Raw genomic sequence first — 22,468 nt, forward strand, 5'->3', positions numbered from 1 at the left:
CCCTACGCCCCACATTTATCTCTAAAGCTCTTCTGTAAGAAGTTCAAAGCACTTAAAAAACTGGCTTCTTATAGCAAGGGCAGGAGCCGGGCTGACAGTTGGAGACACTGAGGCTCAGGGAGTACCAGTTAATGAAAACAGGAAAAGAACTAGGATGGAAGAGGAGACCTGGGAATTAAAGTGATTACTACGATTTGCTCCCACTTCTGTATCTCAGCCCCCAAAGTCGATGTTTCTGGAATTAGCAATTTCCAACCCATGCAGCAACTAGGTCCGGTCACATTCCAGCCCTTAAAAATCTTATCCTGCCAACTGTTGCTACTCAGTTAACATAGCCTGGGTGAACAGCCCCCAAACTGTGATCAAGACAGTAGACATTTTCAAAGGGACACAAACTATAATTACAAACCTAGGATAAATATCCTCTATTTAAACCTTTAACTTAAATGTTTATTTTTAGGTGTCCTTTGCTACTTCCTTGTTGTGATTTTGAAAAAAAAAATCACTTAAATCTTCAGAATCTTATTTTCATTATCCCTAAAGAGAAAATTACAGTTATTTTTATTTGTATTATTTTGCTTTCTCAGCAAGGGGCTAATACTGTTAGTAAGAAGGACTTCAATTCTGCTTCAGCCAAAATAGAGCTCAGTCCAAGGGGATTCTTGCCAGATCGGAGTGCAGGCAGCATTCATTACTCAAACAGCATATATTCAGCATCTACTATGTACTCAGAAAAGCAGTGGTTCTTAGAATACCATGTACGAGACCGTTTCTTACAATGTTGCTGAAGAGTCAGATATATGAAATAGTTAAAAAAGCAACAAAAGGTACAAGACTAAATGCTGTGGAAATTCAGAGAACAGAACCGTTATGCATTCGAGCAATCCTGTAAGGCTTCCTCAAAGAGTTCATGCCGTGTTCATTTCTGCGACAAACGTTTACTGACCACTCACTAAATGCCAGGCTCTGAGGATACAGCAGCGAACAATTCAAAGCCCTTGCCCTCATGAAGCCGGTATTCCAGCAGGAAGAGGTGGACAGCAAACAATACAGTATAGGGGATGATGAGTGCTCTATTTAAAAGTAGAGCAGGGTGAGGAGATAGAGATGTGGATGGGGCAACAAGAACATAGAGACCCTAAGCCAAGAGTACAGAGGTGTGGTCGGGAGAGGTTATCAGTTACTCCGGGGCCCTAAGCAGGGACCTCAGAAAACGACTGACAGACACATCCTCATCCTTTCCCACAATTCAAAGCATTGAGACAGTCTTGAGAGTATAGCAAAAAATAATGGTAACCCCCTCTATCAGTCTTGTGCGCTGAAGGAAGGAAAACGAATCCATAGTCTTTTAGGAATCCCTACCTTCCCCCGCCCCCCACTCCCGCCCCGTACCTGATGTATAATTCATAAACCTGTCGGTTTTCACCCTCCCACTTCCCCAGAAGTCCCTTCCGGAAGCCCGGGACCGTAATTCTGAAGGTTCGGCTTCTGCCCTCAGCGGAACCCGTCTTCGCTTCCGTTGTGGCGTCACATCCACAAAGGGCTCTAGCGCGTCGCTGGGCGGAAGCCACTTCCGCCCCTACTTGTCGTAACTTCTGCCCGGAGTATTCCGGAGCGCTGGCAGCGCCGGAAATGCTCTGCCGCTCCCGGAAGTGACTCGACCTTTGCATTCCCCCCCCCTTTCCCCATTACCGCCCCCCCTGCATTGCCATTTCCCTCCCTCCCCCCTTTTCGTTTCCGGCGCTCCCGCCTTCTCTCCGCCGCAGCTCTACTCCGAGTCTGTCGGGGGGAGGGAGGGAGGGAGGGGGCGTGGAGGAATCGGGGCTCTCGGGAGCACGAGCTGCAGCACCACTTCCGGGTGAGTGTTAGGGGAGGGAGGGAGGCAGGGGGCCACCCACTGCCTTGCGCCCCCGCCCTGCGGGTGTCTCGCGCGCATTCCGTGCGTGTGAGTGTGTGGGTCTGTCTCGCGCCGAAAGTGCGTGCCCGCGCGCTCCGCCTCGCGCTCTCCCCCCTCCCCTCGCCCCCTGCTGGTCCTCCCGCCCCACTCGGCTCCCTCCTTTCCCAGCAAACGCCGCCCCTCCCGCGCTCTGGCTCAGGCTCTGGCGCCGCCGCAGCCGTCGCCGCCGGGTGAGTCTCGCGCCGCTGCAGCCGGCGCGCGCCAAGCTCTCTGCTCCTCCCCCCTCCCCTTTTCCTTGGGGGGGCGTGGAAGGGGGGGTCCACGGTGTGACTGTATGTGTGTCCGTCCCGGAACCGGAAGTGGTTGTGGAGGAGCGGGCGATGGGGAGGAATGGGGGGGCTTAGGGGGCGGGTGTCTGTCTGGTGGGTGGCAGAGTTCAGCTCCCTGGAGGGGAAGGAGGGACGTCCCAAAGAAGGGTCTTTGAGGAAGGGGTGGGGGGGGCGACACCAGGAGAAGGCTCCCAGCTACTGTCTCACGGGAGCGAAGGTTTTTTGGGGACAGCTGAGGTGTCCAATAGATAGACCCCCGTGCAGGCTGAGGGAGGTACTTCTTGGCGCAAGGCCTTGGGTAGGCAGGGGCGAAGTCCTCGAAGAAGTGGGGGGAGGCCAGAGGAAGTGGCTGGGCCTGAACTGGCACTGTGCCTGACACAAGAGCTTGTGCATCCCCCTAGTCTTCAGTTTTGTCTTCTGAGCCAATCCTCTGGGGGCAGGGGCCCATCTCTGTCTCCAACTCCTCTGTTCTATGACCCCTGCTTACCTGTGGCTCTGGCGAACGAAGAAGAGCCAGTGTCTGAGCCCAGGAGTGGAACCCAAACACTGGTGATAGAGTTCATCTTAGTTCCTGGGAATTGAATTTATTTCCCTCCTATCTGCATAGTGGGTGGAACTACACTCCTTATTATACCATTGCATCTTTGGATTTGGGGGGTCTGTCTGCTTTCCAGTCTGACTGCTGAGTGTCAAAGAATTCCTGAGGTTCTCTGCAGGTCCTCTGGTGGCTGCAACCCTTACTGGCCCCAGTAACCCAGACAATTTGTTTACAGAAAGTTCAGGAGCCCTGGAAAGGAGAAGGAATAAGACGACAGGAGGAAGAGAGAGAGAGGGTAAGACAATTTTGGGTTAATGGCTTTTCTGGTTTGGGGGGAGGAGGGGTCATAATTAAATGGGCTTTTGGGGGACAGTGTGACAGAATTCTTCTAGTAATAGCAATTGTGATACTTGTGTTTGATGTGAGAGAAAAATTATCTTTTGAAGATGCCCAGGAAGTTTTTGTGTAAAAAGTTAGCACTTTACCCCATCACTTTCCATTCCCACCAGTATTCAGAAATGATCTGTGAAATGCCTGAGTGAAATCACCGAGTAGGGCTGCATTATGTCCAAAGGAGAAATTTATTCTGCTTCAGGGACAAATGAGCCCCAGTCGCCGGTATAGTCCTTGTGGTATAGCTTGTGGAATTGCTTTTCTGTATTTAGAACAAGCAGAGCTGAGTTTAGAGTGGGGTTCATATTAATGTCACAGAGGGGTGCTTCAAGTGGACCTGTTGAGTGATTAGAATCTGTGACACAGGGTTATTTCAGTTTGGTGTGTCAGAGTTAAGTTTACAGGGAAAAAAAAAAAACACCCTGGTTCGTGGGTAGATACAATTGTATGGAGTGAACCTCAGAAGTTAATCTGGAAGAATTCAGAATACAGGGTTTGATAGTGGTAGAATTTTAGTCTGAAATGACGGTGTGAGACCCAAAAGAATTTGAGTTCAGAGCTTATAATCCTAGCGATCTCTTCTGAGGACTAATTCCAGTCTGGTTTATAAAATTTATTCCCCACAGGTTTCTGAGCCAAGTCGATAATTAAATATTAAGTGCATATTTCCTCTTCAACTGCCCCGCCCCCTTTTTCCCTGCCCACTTTTTTTTCCCCCCTCATATTTCCCAGATAGCATTTGTAGTGAAATAGACAGGACAGGCTGTGCTCTTCTTCCCACAGGGTACTGAGTACCATTGTCCAGCGGTACCCAGGGTAGAAGTTGCTGGCTCGGATTGCCAACTTTGTGGTCATAGTGGTCCTCTTGGTGTGTTTGGGCATGGTGTGATGGTCTTTCCCAGGAGAATTGGGATAAACCTGTTCTGGGTTATTTTGTACTTGGAAGAGTTCACAGATAGTAGGAAGGCCCCAAATTCTATCAAGATGACCCTTGCTGAGGGCCCTTAGAACCTGAGGAAAAAGATTTTGTTTCCTTACTGAGAAAAAAATGGCTCCCTGTGTTTCTTCATTTCAAGTTCTTTAGCTAATATTACAGCATTTCTGCCATTGTGCATTTTGGAGCAGTTTTTCTCTGTAGAGCCTCTGAGGTCCCTGGGTTCAAGTTCTTTCTGTAGGTGAGTTGAGTTGATTGTTCTTTGCATCTCTATTGTTAGTGCTTCTAGTTGATGATTACTGAGCTGGAGGCTATAGACCTGATACTCTTGGGTAGTGCCTTTGTAATTATGTGGTCTTTATGTAATTGTCAGTAATTGTCATAGTAGTCCTTGGCACATGGAAGTATTTCCCTAACTCTTTTCTTCCTTTTGGGAGCACTTGAAGCATTTTATTTCTTTTTCTTTTTTGAGCTGCCTCCCATCACCATATGCCTTATGAATTTGTTTTAAGGGGTTTATTCTCCTCCATCCTCTACCCAAATAGAAACTTAGTAGAATAGTAAATTATTCAGAGTCAACCACTGATGTGGGACCTAGAATTAGATTCCAGAAGTCTTGATTTCTAGGTTCATTTTCCAGCTACTACACTTGGTTGCCTCAGAGTCTCCCGTGATTTTCTCAAGACTTGTTGTGTTAAGGGAATATTGCTTTCCTGAAGAAAAATTGGGGTTTATTTGAAAAGCAGGCAACAATTTTTTTAAAACATAGTAAGTGCCGGGAAAGAGACTATGGTCTTTTACCATGTCTACCAAAACCACATGCTGCAGGCAGCGGCATCTTTGTTCCTGGATGGCTGGTCACGCTGGGGAAGGACGGACTGACGGACAAAGCCCTGGTGTAAGAGTTTAGGTCTTACTAAATGTTTTGTGGGTGTTACTTAATAATTGTCTTTTTTCTTCACCTCCTCAGTACTTCCAAGATTTCTTTTGAGATTGGAAAAGAAATGCATAGTTCTTTGACCCTCTTGAAAGAAAAATACTGTTCAACTTAACTATAGTAAACCTTCGTTTTTATTAACAGAATGCTTGGGGTATGCTGCAGTAGTAAAGTTGAAATTAGAACCCAGATTTTTAATCCGCCAACATTCTTTCTACTTACTGTTTTTCTTTCTTTCCTGCTCTTTGGGTCTGTAACAAAAGCCTTCTACTGCCTTCCCAATCTAGGGTAAACCAGTTCTTTTTATTATCATTGATATATTGGCATAACCATCAGAACTGGCACTCTGTGTAGATGGGGTTTCCCCATAATATCATTGGGCTTCTCCAGGTTTTAAGACTGTTGGTATATGCCTGCTTGAATGTTGGGATGGTTTGGGAAGGAGAATTGTTCCATGAAACATAGAAAGTTAAGAGGTTAATGGACAGTAAAAAGGTCTCCAGTGATCTGGTACCAGGAGCACCCTGTTACACAACTCCAGGGGGGCACCATTTACATTGTATTCTGGCAGGAGCCTTCCTTCTTCTTCTTTTTTTTTTTTTTTTTTTAAGATTTTATTTATTTGACAGACAGATCACAAGTAGGCAGAGAGGCAGGCAGAGAGAGAGGGAGAAGCAGGCTTCCCGCTGAGCAGCGAGCCCAATGCGGGGCTCGATCCCAGGACCATGGGATCATGACCTGAGCCAAAGGCAGAGGCTTTAACCCACTGAACCACCCAGGTGCCCCAAGAGCCTTCCTTCTTGGCTCTCCACTTGATCTTCTTTCAGGGATACAGGGATAGAAGTCAGCCTTTTCAGAACAGTAGTGTAGCATAGAGGTGTCATTTTGCGGGCAAACATTGCTCCTAGTTGGGTGAGCAGAACCCTCCGTGTAGCCCCCTCTTTGGGGCAGACATATTTATCGGCAGCCCATGAGTCACATTTATCATTGTGTCTTAGGACCAGCTGTGGTTCTTGTCTCCCGCTTTGTTCTGTTAAGATCCAAAGCAGAGTGATAGCCTGGGTATCCAGGGAAGTGGAGAGGGCTTTTATTCAGGTTCATCCCTCTGGATGGTCTGGCCTTTTTAATCAGATTCTGTCATTCTAAAATCAATGACCTTGTTGGCCAAGTGAGGTCTCCCAGATTGTGGACAGAGAATAGCCTCTTTAACTGCATTTTTAGCTGTTATCAAAATTTCATTTTTGGAAACATTTATGGAGAACTCTCAAAAATGTATAGTCCCTTCCTGGAAATGTAAATTTTAATTGGTGCATCAAGTCACAATGTCAGAGAGTATATACTTCAGTTGTAGGGTTTGGGTCTCTTCTAGAACCCCCATTCTTAACATGCCCTTTGGTATCTGCATTCAGATCCCCGCCCTAATATTTACTGTTTGACTCTGTGACTCCAGTTTCCTCATTTGAAACGTGGGGATCCCACTGCCTACTGCATCAAGTTGCTGTGGGGATTAAATGATGCAATCGTTGTGAAGTACTTGGAAGGGCTTAGAACAGTTCCTGAACACAATGAGCATTTAGTAGATGTTCATGGTGATGGTAGTGGTGACACGGTCCTGTCTGCCACATCACTTTGGTTTTTTTGTTTGTTTTGTTTTGTTTTTTAAAGATTTTATTTGTTTACTTGACAGAGAGAGATCACAAGTAGGCAGAGAGGCAGGCAGAGAGAGGAGGAAGCGGGCTCCCTGCTCAGCAGAGAGCCCGATGCGGGGCTCCATCCCAGGACCCTGAGATCATGACCTGAGCTGAAGGCAGAGGCCCAACCCACTGAGCCACCCAGCCACGCCTGCCACATCACTTTGTGTGCCCCCTTGGTGAAGAACCCACAGGGGCTGTTTCTTTCATAAAGTGTTTCACCTGAGCCACTAGTAGGACAGTATGAATGGATCTAATCTTTACTGGCAGGGAGGGGCCTTATGCCTCAGAACCCTATCTGAAGATAGTCTTATTTTCAGGCTTTCAGTTCCTCCCTCCTAAATTTTCACATCCCTAATGTGTTTACTTCCTTCGGGGGAGATTATAAATTAGACCCTCCTTTCTTTACTGCCCAGCCTAATTCTCTACTTCATTGCCATCATATGCTACTACTCTTGTCTGTGTCATTTCTCTCAGCTAGAAGGTTAGACAGATGGGGTTGTGGGTTATGATTTGAGCCCCAAGTATTGTTTTCAAAATCTGTATGCATAGAGTCCACTGTCATTCAGTCCATTAAATGTGGACTTGCATACTGGGTGAGGAGTTCTGTGTTCGAGACCGTGGGGAGATCCAAGATGTGATCCCTGCTTCCCAAAGGGCTTGGCAGGATTGGATCGCCTTAAACTGTGATCTGATCATTTCTTGATTTCTGTCGCCTAAGAAGGATCCGAAGCCCCTTTGTAAAGTTAGTGCTGGAAGGAAAAGGTTGGCACCTGTGTTGGAGATTGTTCTGATGTATTTTTTTTTAAACCTCTTTTTAAAAAATTTTATTTATTTATTTGACTGACAGAGATCACAAGTAGGCAGAGAGGCAGGCAGTGGGAGGGGGAAGCAGGCTCCCTGCTGAACAGAGAGCCCGATGCCGATGCCGATGCCGGGCTTGATCCCAGGACCCTGAGATTATGACCTGAGCCAAAGGCAGAGGCTTTAACCCACTGAGCCATCCAGGCGCCCCTGTTCTGATATATTTTATAAGTTGGGGAGTAGGACATGCCTGTGGTTGATTCTGGGATCACTTAATACTGAGCCTTATTTGTGTAAAGTTGTATTCACAGATTTGGTGCAGTCCTCTCTTCTCCTCTGCTACTTTTTAGGAAAGAGTAGGCTGCAATTCAGTTCTGCTTCCCTTTATAGGTTTTGTGAAAATTGAGAATGCTGTTTAATAGAGCAGAAAAAGTGGTAAGATTTCTGGAGGAGAAGGAACAGGGTTACATCTAGAGTGATGTCCCTTCTGTTGCTCCTTCTTTGTTACAGATCTTCCTAGTTTCCTTAATCTACCTCAAACCTGGTTTCTATGCCCAGCGTACCCTCTAGTACTTAGTGGTTCTGGTATCTGCCTCCAGCGCATCCTCAGTGGGACCCACTCATGGCTGGAAGTCACAGGTCCTTCCTCCCCACCTGAATCTTGGTTGCTTCTGGTTCAGACTAGCAGCATGATGTTAATGTTTTATTTCCGGCTGTTGGTCATTTCCCCATTCCGGCAGTCTCATACTCCCTCTTCACCTACCTTCTGCTGGACTGGATCTTCCTGGGTCCAGGATTTGGGGAAACTACTCTTGAATAATTGCCATTAACATACTACCTGGCTAGGAGAAGTGACCGGAATGGGAAAATGGTGGGATGCCTAGATTCCGAATCTATCTGTGACTTGCAACATGATTCTGAGGGATTACTCTTTTTGCTTATTCCTCCCTCCCAAAGTTTTAAGCTCATTTATCATCCACACACAGAGAAGAACTTGAACTCTCAGAAGCATCATGTTTGAGAATCACAAGGCAGGTGTCTAATACTGTGTTATGTATTCTGGCCCACTGTGGTCCCTTTTCTGAATCCTGTAAGTAGAAATCTGGGGTGCTGATGCTACTCCTGGTGCTCGAAACCTCTTTTTTTTTTTTTTTTTTTAAGATTTTATTTATTTATTTGACAGAGAGAGAGATCACAAGTAGGCAGAGAAGCAGGCAGAGAGAGGGGGGGGAAGCAGACTCCCTGCTGAGCAGAGAGCCCGATGCAGGGCTCGATCCCAGGACCCTGGGATCATGACCTGAGCCGAAGGCAGAGGCTTAACCCTCTGTGCCACCCAGGCACCCCTCGAAACCTCATTTAGACTAGTAATTCCAGGTTCTCACTGCTCCATTCAGCATGTGTGGTACCCAGTTCAGGGCTACAGAGACCTTGGTGGGATTGTTGGGGCATGGTCCCCAGGTATCATCTGGTACTGATTGAGATTCCTGCCAGTTTCACTCTTCAGTTCCCTCGGGCATTTTGTGTTCTGGCCTAGAACCTTTTCAAGCTGCATAGAACTACAAATGTGTCAGTTGGAAGTCTTAAGATGTTTTATTTCAAGGAAGATGGATCTGTGGGATAAAGGAAAAGAGCAGGAATAGGTACCCTGGCTGTTTCTAAGTTGGTCAGTGATTTACTTTGTGTGCCCATGGGTACATCCCTTCCCTGCTCATGACTTGAGTTTCTCTTTTTGTCACCAAAGGAAAGTACAGCCAAGTCTATTTCTTTGGCTTATGGGAGACATTCTGTGGGTAAGTGAGACGTGTATTAAGTTCTTTCACGGGCATCTGAGGTAGGATAGGCTCTGTTCGATTTCATGCTGAGTGGCTCTCCAGGATGAATATGGTAGATCCTGAGATCTTCACTGTAAATTCGAAGCCCTGTGGTCAGGTGCCAAAGAAGAGGCCAGGAATTCCTCAACTGCCCTTCTCTGTTACTACGTTTCTTTGGGTTAGTCGTGAGTGTGACGCGGTCTCTCTTTCTCTCTTCAGGTAGAATGGAAGAATCTCACTTCAATTCTAACCCGTACTTCTGGCCTTCTATCCCCACAGTCTCAGGACAGGTAGGTGGTGTTTGGTTCTTGCTCCTTCTCTTTCGCCTTCTTTGTTCAATTCTGAGCATAGGTTCTGTCACTGTGGAGACTGAAGCAAGATAAATCACGTGCTGTTTCACCAGGTCCCTCGCCACTAAGAATCACAGCATTTCTGTCCTGGCTTCCCTCTGGAAGCACAAAGATACTGTACTTCTTGCTTTCCCAGGAGGACAGACCATGCAAAGTACTTAGGGAGCAGACCAAATCAGGCTCTTTCAGAGGCGGCCGCTTGCCTCCCCGCTCGCCTCCCCTTTCCTTTTGTTTTAGATTGAGAACACGATGTTCATCAACAAAATGAAGGACCAGCTGCTGCCAGAGAAGGGCTGTGGGCTGGCTCCACCCCACTACCCCACCCTGCTGACAGTGCCTGCCTCAGTGTCCCTGCCCTCAGGCATCAGTATGGACACAGAGTCCAAGTCAGACCAGCTGACCCCACATAGCCAGGCATCCGTTACCCAGAATATCACCGTGGTCCCTGTGCCGTCTACAGGACTGATGACTGCTGGTGAGCCACTCTGCTCTTCTCCAATCTGAGGTGTTGATCTTCCATGATCAGTACCCCAGGCTGGAGGGCTCCAAGGACATGGGGAGTGGGATATGTGTTTGATTACTCAATCACATTTTTATTAAGTGCCTACTGTGTGCCTAGCAATGCGCTAGGCATTGTGGGGGATACAAAGAAGTAGAAGATGCGGTCCCTGCCTTTGAGGAGGTGACATTCTTTCCTTCTCTGAATCAAGGAGTCTCCTGTTCTCAGAGGTGGAGAAGAGAAGGGAGTCAATCAAGGGGTAAATCTCACTGTTACCGGGGGTGGGGTGGGGACAGGGGTTAGGAGACCATTATTTTTCTACAGGGTTTGGGGTTTCCTATATACTCCGGGCTTGGGGGTGGTGGTGAGGGGTTGGTTAGACAATGATCTGGGGGAAAGTAAATAGGATCAGGACTGGACAACATGACACCATCTCCTTTTTCTCCCAATCCTAGGTCCTGGTTTGGTAATCACGTCCCCCTCAGGCTCCCTTGTGACCACAGCCTCATCAGCTCAGACCTTCCCCATTTCGGCTCCCATGATTGTCTCAGCTCTTCCCCCTGGCTCACAAGCCCTGCAGGTGGTCCCTGACCTCTCCAAGAAGGTAGCATCAACCCTAACAGAGGAAGGAGGAGGAGGTGGTGGTGGAGGTGGCAGTGTGGCTCCTAAGCCCCCTCGGGGCCGGAAGAAGAAGCGGATGCTGGAATCAGGGCTGCCTGAGATGAATGACCCTTATGTCCTCTCCCCCGAGGATGATGACGACCATCAGAAAGACGGCAAGACCTATAGGTAAGGATCAGAGCCAGGGCAGCAAGGGGTGAGGATCCCTGTCTCAGCTTACCTCCCCGCTTCGTGTCTGGCCCCTAATCGGGCTCCACGCGGACAGCTTTCCACCTCAGATCCACTTGCATGTCAGGTGTTCTGTTGTGGGGCAGGAACATAGAGCTTCCAACTAGCACTTCTCTAGTGACTCTTCCCTAGGACGCAGACCCACTATACGCCTTCCATTTTGGGGTTGTCAGCATTGACTAATTTTTGAATGACCTAACGGAGTTTCTTCCTTATGATAAGGCTTTAGACTGGGTTTCAGACTCCGTCTCCAGCTCCTTTGTGCTTTCTACACTTTCCATTCCTGTTTTTCTAAGAAACTGTTCTGATAAGCCCCTAAACTTAACCTGTGTGCCATCCACTGGTTCTTGGGCCATATCTGAGCTCTGAGACTGCCTGACCCTGCATGGTTGGGATGATGGGAGGGATCTGTGTAAAAAGATGGGAGGAACAGGATATCGCCCTTCTCTCCCGCCACCCCCCATCCCTGACTATATGCTTATAAAATGCCTGTTTGTTCACTTTCTAATTCATGAAAGTCATTTGGATTCTCTACTTCCTTTAAGTTGTCCATTGCCAAATAGTCTTATATTTGCATGTGGCGATATACAAAAAGAATTTCAGAAGGAAACTCCCTGCCCCTTGAAAGTTGGATGTCTTTTAATCCCCTTGAAAACTGTCAGGGGTCCTAGTGGGTTTGGGAAGTCTGGTCCCAGGTTACAGAGTGGGATAACCACTGTCACAGCTTTGATGCAGACAGGGGCAGATGTGCATGGCTGGGAGACTGGGTCTGTCCTTAGTGTACCGAGATGGGCAATGTTGTTCCCATTTTAGGAGCGAAGGGAACTGCGGCACAGGAAATGGACAGAGCCTTGGGCTCATGGATTCAGTTCCCGGCTCCACCACGAACTTGCTGTGTGACCCTGGGCAAGTCCTTTTCCCCTCTCTGGGCCTCAGTTTCCTCATCTGTAAAATGGGGAGAGTTCTGTTTATACCTCCCATTTGTTGGGAGTATATGTCATCTAAGATTTGAAATGTTGGGAACTTCAAAAGAAAGAAGCAATAGTTGTCATTTAGCATTTATTTGTGTTTGTGTTGTACGCTTCTACCGTGGAGAGTAGCCACGACTACAGAGTGTTTAAATTCCTCTTTTAAGTGAAAGTGAGGGGAGTGTTGCTATGCAGAAAGTACTGAGCACTGCAGAATTCCAGCTCCTAATCCGAAAGTTCACTGCAGCTTTATTATTACAGGTGTATCCCACTTTATACAATAAAAGTGTTCCTGGAAAATGTTTACATCATATCATTTTATAAAGGTACCTGACAAGTTTGATTCATTTAAAAGCATCTTTTATATATCATTTCATATAGTGGAAATCCCTTTTATTTTGTAAAAATCTGGATTTTTATGTATTTGCTCAGTGAGGTCATTGTGACATGGAGATACACCTCTAGAAAATGTGTTGTTGTGAGAATAATGGGCTAGGTCTCTGACCCTTTTGAGCTTTGCACATGTATTAGGATCCCCTCATTCTGCCAGAGGTTTCTTTTCGTTTTTGTTTTTGCTTTTGCTTATTTATTTTTTGGGCCCTCATTAAAGCTAACTCTGGACTTCCCAAAGTATGGGAAGAAATGTGAATATACAATTGGAAGGAAGCCCTGGTAGCATTTTCTACACCCTCAGTGTTTTTGAAATTCTTGACCGGCCCCACACCCAGGTGACTAAGGAGAACTCTGAAATTAAGGGCGCCTAATTATATTCTAGGTAAATGGAATTTCTTCAGAAACTCAGAACTCTGGAGTTCCCAAGGAGTCTTTTTAATCTCACACACACACACACACACACACACACACGCACACACACACAATCCCCGTCTCCGTGCATGTGTGGGTCAACCACATCCATTCCTGTGGTCAGTGGCATTTGACTGGGTATTGTTGGACTTGGGTTCTGTTAGTCTGGACAAGTCACCTTCTTTCTAGCTCTTGGTTCCCATCTTGTAAAATGGGAAGAGCAGTCATGGCCCCCATTTATCATGTGGAAATGTTTTGAGTATCTGAAATTGGTTTTAAATATCTTAGGGGGAAATTTGGGGTGATTTAAAGTTATTACTGTAAACAGGGTCATTGTATTACGTGCCCCCAAAGGGGCCCAATTCTTGTGTTAGATGTGACTGGTGCCCCCTGGCCTAGTGAAATGGGGTGGTGGCTTTGCTGTTTCCTGCTGACTCCCCACTGCTACAGAGCTCCTAAATCAGATTTCTTTCCAACCTCCAACACCTTGCATTAAAGGACTTGTGCTCTTTTATCTGGCTTCATAGGATTTCAGAGTTGGAAATAACGTTAATGGTCACCTACACCACCCCCGTCCCTGTAGTTTTAGTCTTCTGAGCATTCCTGACAGATGATAGTCTGCCTGTCCTTGAGTATGTCTAGTGTGAGGCAACTCAGAATAGGTTAGAATCATAGCTTTGTGTAGTGAATAACTGTTTGCAACTTTGGCAAATTACTTAACCTCTCTGAGCCTTCTCCTTCTGTTCTGTAAAACAGGGATAATACTTGCCAGGTTGTTGTGAGGAGTGGAAACAGTGTGTCTCAAGTGCCTGTAACTGGTCTGGGGCCCTGGTAATATCCGGCACAACAAATGGCAACTATTATTATCATTATTATGATCATCATTTGAGACTCTTTATTTTGTTGCCAGTCCATTGTCCATGGATTTAAGTTTTGTAGATTCCTCTCTAGTTGAAAACTTGGATAAAAAGGGTTATTTTCTCTCTTGTAGTTAATTTCATACTAAGGGTGCAGCTGTGTGTTCAACACTCACACACAAACTATGAGCTTTTGTTTGAGTTAAAATGAATGTGTTGTTCCACCTGTCCTAGAAATTGTAGCAACCAAGGGAAATTATGTTGTAACGTTAATACCTCCCCCCCGCCAAGTGACAAGGTGTCCAGTTTCCAACCTCAGTGGAACGCATAGTGGCATGAGCTCATCCATCAGCACTGGTACTGTTAACATTAGCGCAATTTTATTATTCGAGAACACTCTTGGCTTACCTTTGACTGGCCTGGGGGTTTGCTGGCCCTACTAGGGGCAGCTGTTTATCTCTCCATTTTACAGACCAGAAAATTGAGGTCTAGATTGATAAGCAAGCCTGTAACTGAACCCTGATTAGAGCCTAAGTGTCCAGGCTTCCATTGGCTGTGTCCTTGGGCCTGTACTAACTATAAACAGAACCTCTGCGCCTCCCATATAACGTTTGGCCATGCCAGATAACGGCCAGGGATTGGCGAACTGGGAATCCGATTTCCTTCAGAGTTTTCAGGTGCCCGGAGAAACAGAAATTGACCTTAATGATTGGAATTTTAGTAGAAACATGAATCATAATTAGTAGAAACAATAATAATACCCCCAAATAATGTCACATTTTTTTCCTTTGAGGAGCACAGAGTTCTTTTTAGTTTTGATCTTATTTATTCTCTAAAAATTCTCCTGGGATCGGAAGAAAGCAGAAGTCCTCTCCCACACCATCCGGAGGCCAGATGATAGAAAGAGGTTGGGGAGGAACCAGAGCAGAGGGGATTTTTTCCCCACTTGCCTGGCTTCCAGGTACTGCCCTCTCTCTACCAGCTCATGCTCTGCACTGCAGGGTTTTGAGGAATGAGAGCATTCCAGCTCACAGATAAGTCCTACTCGATAAAGTCTGAGCGGGTGTGGCTTATCTTGCTCAGAGGCTCCTTACTTGATACGGTTGGGCAACATCAGAACAGGAAGGATTCCCCACTCAGGTGATGGGTGAAAGTGTATCAGCTGTTCGCTGATGTCTGCCCAGAGTGCTGGCTCCGGCTCCATGTACTAGGGAAGAGGAAAGAGTTAGCATGGAAGCTCAGTGTTTTCACAGATCTTTTCCTCCTAAATGTTTGAGGGGGAGACAGCTCACTCCTTGGCTCTTTGCAAAAGTGGTTCTCACTTGATTGCCCAGGGACTCAGGTGGAGGTGGCCAGTAGGACACCAGATCCAGGGTGGGGGCTAGACGTAGATAGTTTGGATAATTCCGATCCCTCTCCACCCCCATCCTTCTAGGAATCACTGGCTAAAAGGAAGTAGGAGAGAATCTGAGAGAAGGCAATTACGTGAGGAGACAGGAGAGAAGTCCTTCTGGGGAGTATAGTCAGTTTGTCCTCATCAGCCCCTCGGGAACTTGAGAAGTACCCAAAGGATGAACTTTGTGCACGAGAAGTTGGGGCAGGGAGCCCTTTCAAAGTCCGAAATCAAGTTGTAGGCAGAAGGAAAACAAATTAGTCGATAGCCCTGGCCCAATGAAATCCACATTCACCTAGAGCCAATAATAAGGTTTACCTGTCTTTTCTAGTTGAATTTTTGTTTCTCTACATACTTAGGGAGTCAGATCATTTGAGTATTTACGGAATATTTGTATCGCGTAGGTCTGTATTAGAAGCGTAGACTGCCAAGATAAGTAGTGCAGATCCTCCTCTCAGGGGCCTTTGAGCGCAGTTGCGGTAAAAGAGCAGATAGGCTGGCTTCTGTGGAAGTGGAGGGAGGGTGCAGCACGCTGCTGGTGGGACGGTTCTAACCACTGCCCTCACTTGGCCCAGGTGCCGGATGTGCTCACTGACATTCTACTCAAAGTCGGAGATGCAGATCCACTCCAAGTCACACACCGAGACCAAGCCCCACAAGTGCCCGCACTGCTCCAAGACCTTCGCCAACAGCTCCTACCTGGCCCAGCACATCCGTATACACTCAGGGGCCAAGCCCTACAGTTGTAACTTCTGTGAGAAATCCTTCCGCCAGCTCTCCCACCTCCAGCAGCACACCCGGTAAGGCTGCTCTTGGTTTTGCCCTGCTGCCCGGCTGTGAACCCCTGCCCCCGAGGCTGAGTTGCCTGAGCCTGCTCTTCTGTCCTCATGGTTTCTCTTTTCCCTTTCGACTTGGCCCTTCGGGAGCCTCCGTTGGCTCTCGCTACTGTCTCTGAAAAATAAACTCTCTGTTTTAGCAGTTTGTGGGGGCCGGGCAACGGTGGTCTCCAGTCCCCAAGTCTGGAACAGTCTTTGTGGTTTCTCTCTGTGTCTGTGTTTGGAAATCTTCTGCAGAGCAGGCCCTGCTTATACTATATGCTTCAGTTCAGAGCCAAGGTGTGCATTCAACTTCAGGTCCATGGGGAGCAGGCGCTATTGGTCTTTGTTCAAATTACTATTTGGAAGCAGGGTATCTGTGGTGAGTGTGTAACCTTAGAACGAAGCAGAGGGTTGACAAGCCTGAAATCGTTAAGGTGACCAGGAGCCAGGGGTCGCAGCTCTTCATCATCTCACTGCCATTCTAGCCACCGACGTAAGATCAGCAGCAACCTAGCTCTGGGTGTCCTCGTCATTAGCCTCTCCAGGCCGGAGTGTGTTTGGGAGGAGGGAGGAGGGGGTGCTCTCATCCGTCAAGCAACATCATTTCACCCAGCAGAGAGCTGAGCCCATGGTGTCGAACTGCCTCCTCCTCCCCCCTTTCCTCCTCTCCTCTCCTCTCCGGCAGGATCCACTCCAAGATGCACACGGAGACCATCAAGCCCCACAAGTGCCCGCACTGCTCCAAGACCTTCGCCAACACCTCCTACCTGGCCCAGCACCTCCGAATCCACTCGGGGGCCAAGCCCTACAACTGTTCCTACTGCCAGAAGGCCTTCCGCCAGCTCTCCCACCTCCAGCAGCACACACGGTAAGGGAGAGTGGCGGGCTACTGCCCCCGCCCCGCTGGCATGCCCTCCCCACCCCCCGCCCCGGACACACACAACAACCCGCATGCGGGGGGCGGGGGAGAGACCTGGCTGGAGGAGAATACGACCGGCGTCTGGGAGAAGAAGAAGCCACAACCCTGGAGGCACAAGTGGACGCTCAGAACCTTTCTGGGGCACAAGCAGCGTGGGGAAGATGCAGTGACTGTGACATTCCCTGACCCATGGGAGGAAGAGACTCATCCAGGGCAGAGACAGCTTCTGCCTTCATTTCTCTTGCTCCAAACACCAATACACACGTCTTGCAAGATTTTCTCGTTGGTGCCAAAGCAAGGGCATGTGATTGGAGAAGACCATACCACTAGCCCTTAGGGCACCAATTACGAACGGGAGACATAATCGGACTTTAGCTGGGTACCAGCCTCGTGAGCCCTACAGCAACCGGCAAGGCTCCAAGGATGCCAGGAATAGAGAACAAAACAAAACCTGTCCGAAACGGAGTCACAGAGAACTGGCAAACAAAATGAAAAAGCTCATACTTCATAAGGATGCCCACTGTTTGTCCCATGAATCTGGAGTGACTTGGAGGAAGCGAACATGCCAGCCGGGAGAGTTGATGATGTCCTTCAGGCGGATCTCAAGTTGAAATGGAGTCTGGAGTTCCTGGTCAGGAGCCCTCTCACCTGGCTGCTTCCGGATGCGGTGACCCCCCTCCAAGTGCTCGGACATCTGGCATTGCGAAGAGGAGGAGTCGGGCTTTCCTCACAAAGAAACCTGTCCTGCTACGTTTCCAGGATTTTATTCAGAGCACGTGGTTACAAAGCTGGCTCTGAAGTCCCTGATGAGGAGCAGGTGTCCACAGACCCTCAAGTCCTTGGCTCATCTCAGTGGAGGGGCCAGTAATGTTTGGGAACAGGTCACATTGGTACTAAACTAGTCATTTCCTGCCCTTAGGGGGCCAGACTGGGAAAAGCCCCAAGGAGTTGCCATTCGTATTAATATCACTGCTACTCTCCATAATTAGCATAACTCTCTGCTTTTCTTTGATACCAAAGCTTTTTCTGGGAGCGGTGTTCAAGGCTGAGGGAATAGGTTTTGGTTGTATGGTGGGGGCCGAGAAAGAAGTGTTCTATGTTTCTTTTTCCCTACCAGTGTGTTTACCTTATGTTTCTGAACATTCATTAGGGACAGCTACTGTAGGAGCTGACCTATATGCCAAATTACGGACTGCCTGTCTCTTGGCTGCTAAGCCACTGGTCCCTCCTCCCCCAGCAGAGGAGCTTGAGCTGAGTGATGGAGGCAGTGAGCAGAGATCAGGCATTGTGGCAGAATCAGTGTGAGAGAGGAGCTGAGGCTGGGACCTCCCGGAAACCTAGCCTGTACTCCCAGAGGAGGACAGGAGTGGCCTTGAGGAGGTCGGTTAAGGAACCAATCCCTGAGTGGCCTTGCTGACATGCTTTTCCTGTCTCCTTTTCTCATCCCATGCAGAATCCACACCGGTGACAGACCATACAAATGTGCACACCCGGGCTGTGAGAAAGCCTTCACACAGCTGTCCAATCTGCAGGTAAATGTTCCAACCTCCACGCGGGGCCTTGCATCTAAGACTTGGGTCACAGCGCCATTTGAGTAGTGCAGTGGTTCTCAAACGTTTTCAGGACCCCTTTATGCTCTTAATAATTGTTGGGAAACCCAAAGAGTTTTTGTCGATGTGAGTAATACCCGTCTACACAGAGAATGTGAAACTGAAAAACTTGAAAAAATATTTAGTAATTCATTTAAAAATAATAAACCTATTGCAAGTTAACATATATAACATCTTTTCAGACATGTACACCCCCCAAAAAATTTTTGAGAGTGTGCGTGTGTGCATAAGCGGAGTCGGGGAGGGACAGAGAGAGAATCCTAATCCTAATCCACATTGAGCGTGGAGCCCAAAGTTGGGTCAGTCTTACGAACCTAAGATCATGACCTGAGCCCAAATCAAGAGTCGGATGCTTGACTGACTGCACCACACTGGCGCCCCGGCTGCACGTTTTGAATGTTTAGCCTACCAGAAGCTGGCTAGATACTCTTGCCTGCCATGCTCAGTCTTTGCTCCGTTAAACATCACAGAATCTCTGTACAGTCATGAGAGAAGGAGAATGAAAAGGCAGACGTGGTCTTACCATAATTTTGAAAAGTGTTTTGACTTTGGAGGCTCTGTAGAGAAGTCTTGGTATTCCCTGGCCTCACCCCCATGCTTTGCCTTGGGAACCACTGGGCCAGTGGGGCCAGCATAGCGTCCTTCCCGCTTTTCAGGATCCTGGAATATGCCGCAGGAGCTACACCTCTTCCCTTAGCCTGTAACTCCTCAAGTTTTATTGAAAGCAGTTCCTACTACCTTCAGATGGAGAGAGAAGCTGGCAGGCTGACACTCAGCTCAGCACTCTGGCATTAAGGGTCAAAGAGGCAGGAAGGATGAGTCTGATGCCCTTATCCTGATTTTTCCTCATTTTCCCAGTCCCACAGACGGCAGCACAACAAAGATAAACCCTTCAAGTGCCACAATTGTCATCGGGCGTACACGGACGCAGCCTCCCTCGAGGTGCACCTGTCTACGCACACGGTGAAACACGCCAAGGTGTACACCTGCACTATCTGTAGTCGGGCATACACGTCGGTGAGTGCTCCTGCTCGTGCTCACCCTTCGTTCCCCCACAGGCCAGGAGGACCACAGTCCGCCTTACCCCATTTTCCCGGAGGGAGAGGTGCTGCCTTGACTATACGGAATCTCCCTAACACCAGCTCACCAAAATCAATAAAGAGAGGAGAAATTAAATAGATCTGTAGCTAAGGAATTTGGGGGGTGCCTGATTCCTTAAGCCTATAGAGGAAGATTGCCAAGCAATGATTCTTAATTTTACTTAAACTCAAGTCAAAATAACTTGCAATTTGGGGAGAAAGATTTCAGTTAGATGTTTTCCATTAGACTCCAGGAAAAGGTGGCAAAGTCCTTCCATTCAAAGATCTTTGGGGAAATGACCACTTTTCCTGAGGCAGGTTGAATGCCTACCGTGACCGTGAAGGTTTCCCCTTTCCTTCCTGCCCAAGAGTGAGCACTGGCAGAGGCTCCTGGGGAGAACTTGCCCACGGCTCCAGAATGTCTCTGTTGAATTATGGCTCTATTTATAAAGTAAAATAAGAGCCCAGGATGCTGGTTATAAGTAACCTCTTTCCTTCTCTTTCATCCCTCAATTCTTCTTCACCGTCTCCTTCAGGAAACGTACCTTATGAAACATATGCGGAAACACAACCCTCCTGATCTCCAGCAACAAGTGCAGGCGGCGGCGGCGGCGGCGGCAGTGGCCCAGGCCCAGGCCCAGGCTCAGGCTCAGGCCCAGGCCCAGGCTCAGGCTCAGGCCCAGGCCCAGGCCCAGGCCCAAGCCCAAGCCCAAGCCCAAGCCCAAGCCCAAGCCCAGGCTCAAGCCCAGGCCTCCCAGGCATCACAGCAGCAGCAGCAGCAGCAGCCACAGCCACCACACTTCCAGTCCCCTGGGGCAGCCCCCCAGGGTGGGGGCGGCGGGGACAGCAACCCCAACCCTCCACCCCAGTGTTCCTTTGACCTGACCCCTTATAAGACGGCGGAGCATCATAAGGACATCTGCCTCACTGTCACCACCAGCACCATCCAGGTGGAGCACCTGGCCAGCTCGTAGAGACCTGTGCTGCCACCCACTGGGAAGAGGGGAAAGAAGTTCTGGTCCCTTCTTTCTCCAACTTCTCTTGGTGGGAAAAGTCTTCTTCCTTGACAGGCCTTGGCTCCATCTCCTTGGGCCTCAGGCACGGCCTTCCTGCACAGGATACCATGCTTATTCTCAACTCCTCTTCAAAAGGAACATCAGCCCTCCTGATTGGCAAAGGAATAATACGCTGGTAGTATGATCCAGCAGCCTCCCCTTCTAAGCATAGCTTTTCAAAATTGGGGGTTGGTGCTCAAGGGAGGGATTTGCTATGACCTCATAGAAACTTTTCCAGTGTGGGCACTTACCCTCTCGTTACCCTCATAATCCTCAAAGTTGGGGTTGGTGGAAGACTAGAGGCTGGTCCTCCCAGATCTCTGAGAGAAGGGAGCCCTAAAGGCAACCAGCCTCCCATTCTATTCTTGTCTGCAAAAGAACAGAGGTTTCTCACATGCCCCGATCCCCAGGAGCCGTCTTCCCCTCGTGGTCTCACTTCACTTCCTACCTAATTCTGGAAGAGGGAGATCTGGGTGGGGGTCAGACCCCCTTTATTTCTAAAGGGGCAAGGGCTGAGATGTGGTCCCCAAGGGGCCAGAGATCCCCAAAATGGTCAAGGGTGGCTTAGAAGTGTGGGTTATGGTTTTCCTTGGAGCCTCTCCCCTTCTCTGCCAGCCAAGGCCCTATACTCAGTCTCCCAGTCCCAAAGCCAGAGGAGCTGTGGGAGCTTTGTGTTCTTTACGAAAGCCCAAAACAAGGGATGTTGCAGAGAAGGGAGAGTTCAGGGCAAACACAAGGACTGGACTTAGCTCCCTAGGTGCCACGGTCAGTTGCCGGACACGGATTTATATATAAATATATATATAAATATATATATATATACCCACTCATCACGGCCATCTTTGTTGTAACCATTTCTGTGTTTATAAATGCATTATCTCTGAGAATTTTCATATTTGATGTTTTGTTTATTTTTGTCCTTTTTGTTTTTCTCCACCTACCCTGTCTTCTGGCCAACGGCATTTTTATTTCCTTTTGTCCTTTTTATTTGTTTGTTTTTAAATCATGGCAGATTTCAAAGAGAAAATGAAAAAAATCAGGAAACCAGTTGTTATAAAGCAATTTAAAATGAAGAAAAAAAAACTTATGTACAAACCAAGGGGTGTTTTTAGAACCTTGTATAGAAATAAATTCATGTAAAAGGATCAGAGGCAGTGGAGCTGCTGATATGAGCGAGCATGGGAAGAAGCTACTGGGGAGATGTTCAAGGACAGTACTAAGAATTTACAGTAGCATGTGTATGTGTGAAGAGTGAGTGCTGTGTGATGAGAATCTTGTGTGTGTATCCCCAAGTGTAGAAGACCACAGCTTCAATACTTAAAGTGAGATACTGGTTTATGAGGGTTTCTACATACAAATCCTGTCATGGGGCCTGCGATGCCTAAGTATATGAGAGCAAGGTTTCAGTCATGTGTTAGTAAAACCAGTAAGCTCCCCGTGAAAGAAATGGGAGCACGGCCTCTTGAAATGGCCTGCACTCCTGCTTGAGCATCACCAGGCTCAGGGCTAATTCCAGTTGGCAGAGTGTGTACATACATCTATCTGTTATCCATATCCATAGGTTGGCAGTGGCGGGTGCCATAACCAGAAATGAGTAACAATGCAGGACAGTTGTGCTTGAAAAGTAGAACGTGGTCAGGAAACCTGGACTTCAGCTCTGGCTCTACCGCCAACCAGTGTTTACCGGGAGGCTTCTTCAGCTGTTAATTAGAAAGGATGGGACTAGATCACCTCTGAGATTCCTTTTTTTGATAATTAAAAACCTTTAAGCACTGAAAATGTGACAAATCTCCAACATTGAATAACATGGCTATCTGCGTACTGCTGGACAACCATGCTCATGACCTGGAAGAATGTGGATAGGCCATGAAGTGATGCCCACTTAAGTTTTGGGCTCAGCCAGTCTCGGGTGGGCATCGAAGACCTCTCAGTC

General features: G+C 47.9%; 1 protein-coding gene across 7 annotated transcripts; it reads left to right on the forward strand.

Moving 5' to 3' along the window:
- The first annotated feature begins 1,687 nt into the window (after positions 1 to 1,687).
- On the forward strand, positions 1,688 to 21,680 carry ZNF384 (zinc finger protein 384). Of its 7 annotated transcripts, XM_032874740.1 has the most exons (13): positions 1,688 to 1,858; positions 2,066 to 2,127; positions 3,000 to 3,059; positions 9,554 to 9,624; positions 9,922 to 10,159; positions 10,395 to 10,442; positions 10,639 to 10,972; positions 11,846 to 11,938; positions 15,630 to 15,854; positions 16,558 to 16,740; positions 18,245 to 18,323; positions 19,260 to 19,418; positions 20,017 to 21,680. In XM_032874740.1, the coding sequence occupies exons 4-13, from the start codon at positions 9,559 to 9,561 to the stop codon at positions 20,452 to 20,454; spliced, it is 1,863 nt and encodes a 620-aa protein (XP_032730631.1). In that variant the 5' UTR covers positions 1,688 to 1,858; positions 2,066 to 2,127; positions 3,000 to 3,059; positions 9,554 to 9,558; the 3' UTR covers positions 20,455 to 21,680. The 7 variants fall into 7 exon arrangements, with proteins under 7 accessions (XP_032730631.1, XP_032730632.1, XP_032730633.1 ...); XM_032874741.1 differs by lacking the exon at positions 2,066 to 2,127; XM_032874742.1 differs by lacking the exons at positions 1,688 to 1,858; positions 2,066 to 2,127 and adding an exon at positions 2,283 to 2,524.
- The last annotated feature ends 788 nt before the right edge of the window (positions 21,681 to 22,468 follow it).

This window comes from Lontra canadensis, unplaced genomic scaffold, assembly GCF_010015895.1.
Source record: "Lontra canadensis isolate GAN:19392208 unplaced genomic scaffold, GSC_riverotter_1.0 scaffold53, whole genome shotgun sequence".
Taxonomy (NCBI): domain Eukaryota; kingdom Metazoa; phylum Chordata; class Mammalia; order Carnivora; family Mustelidae; genus Lontra; species Lontra canadensis.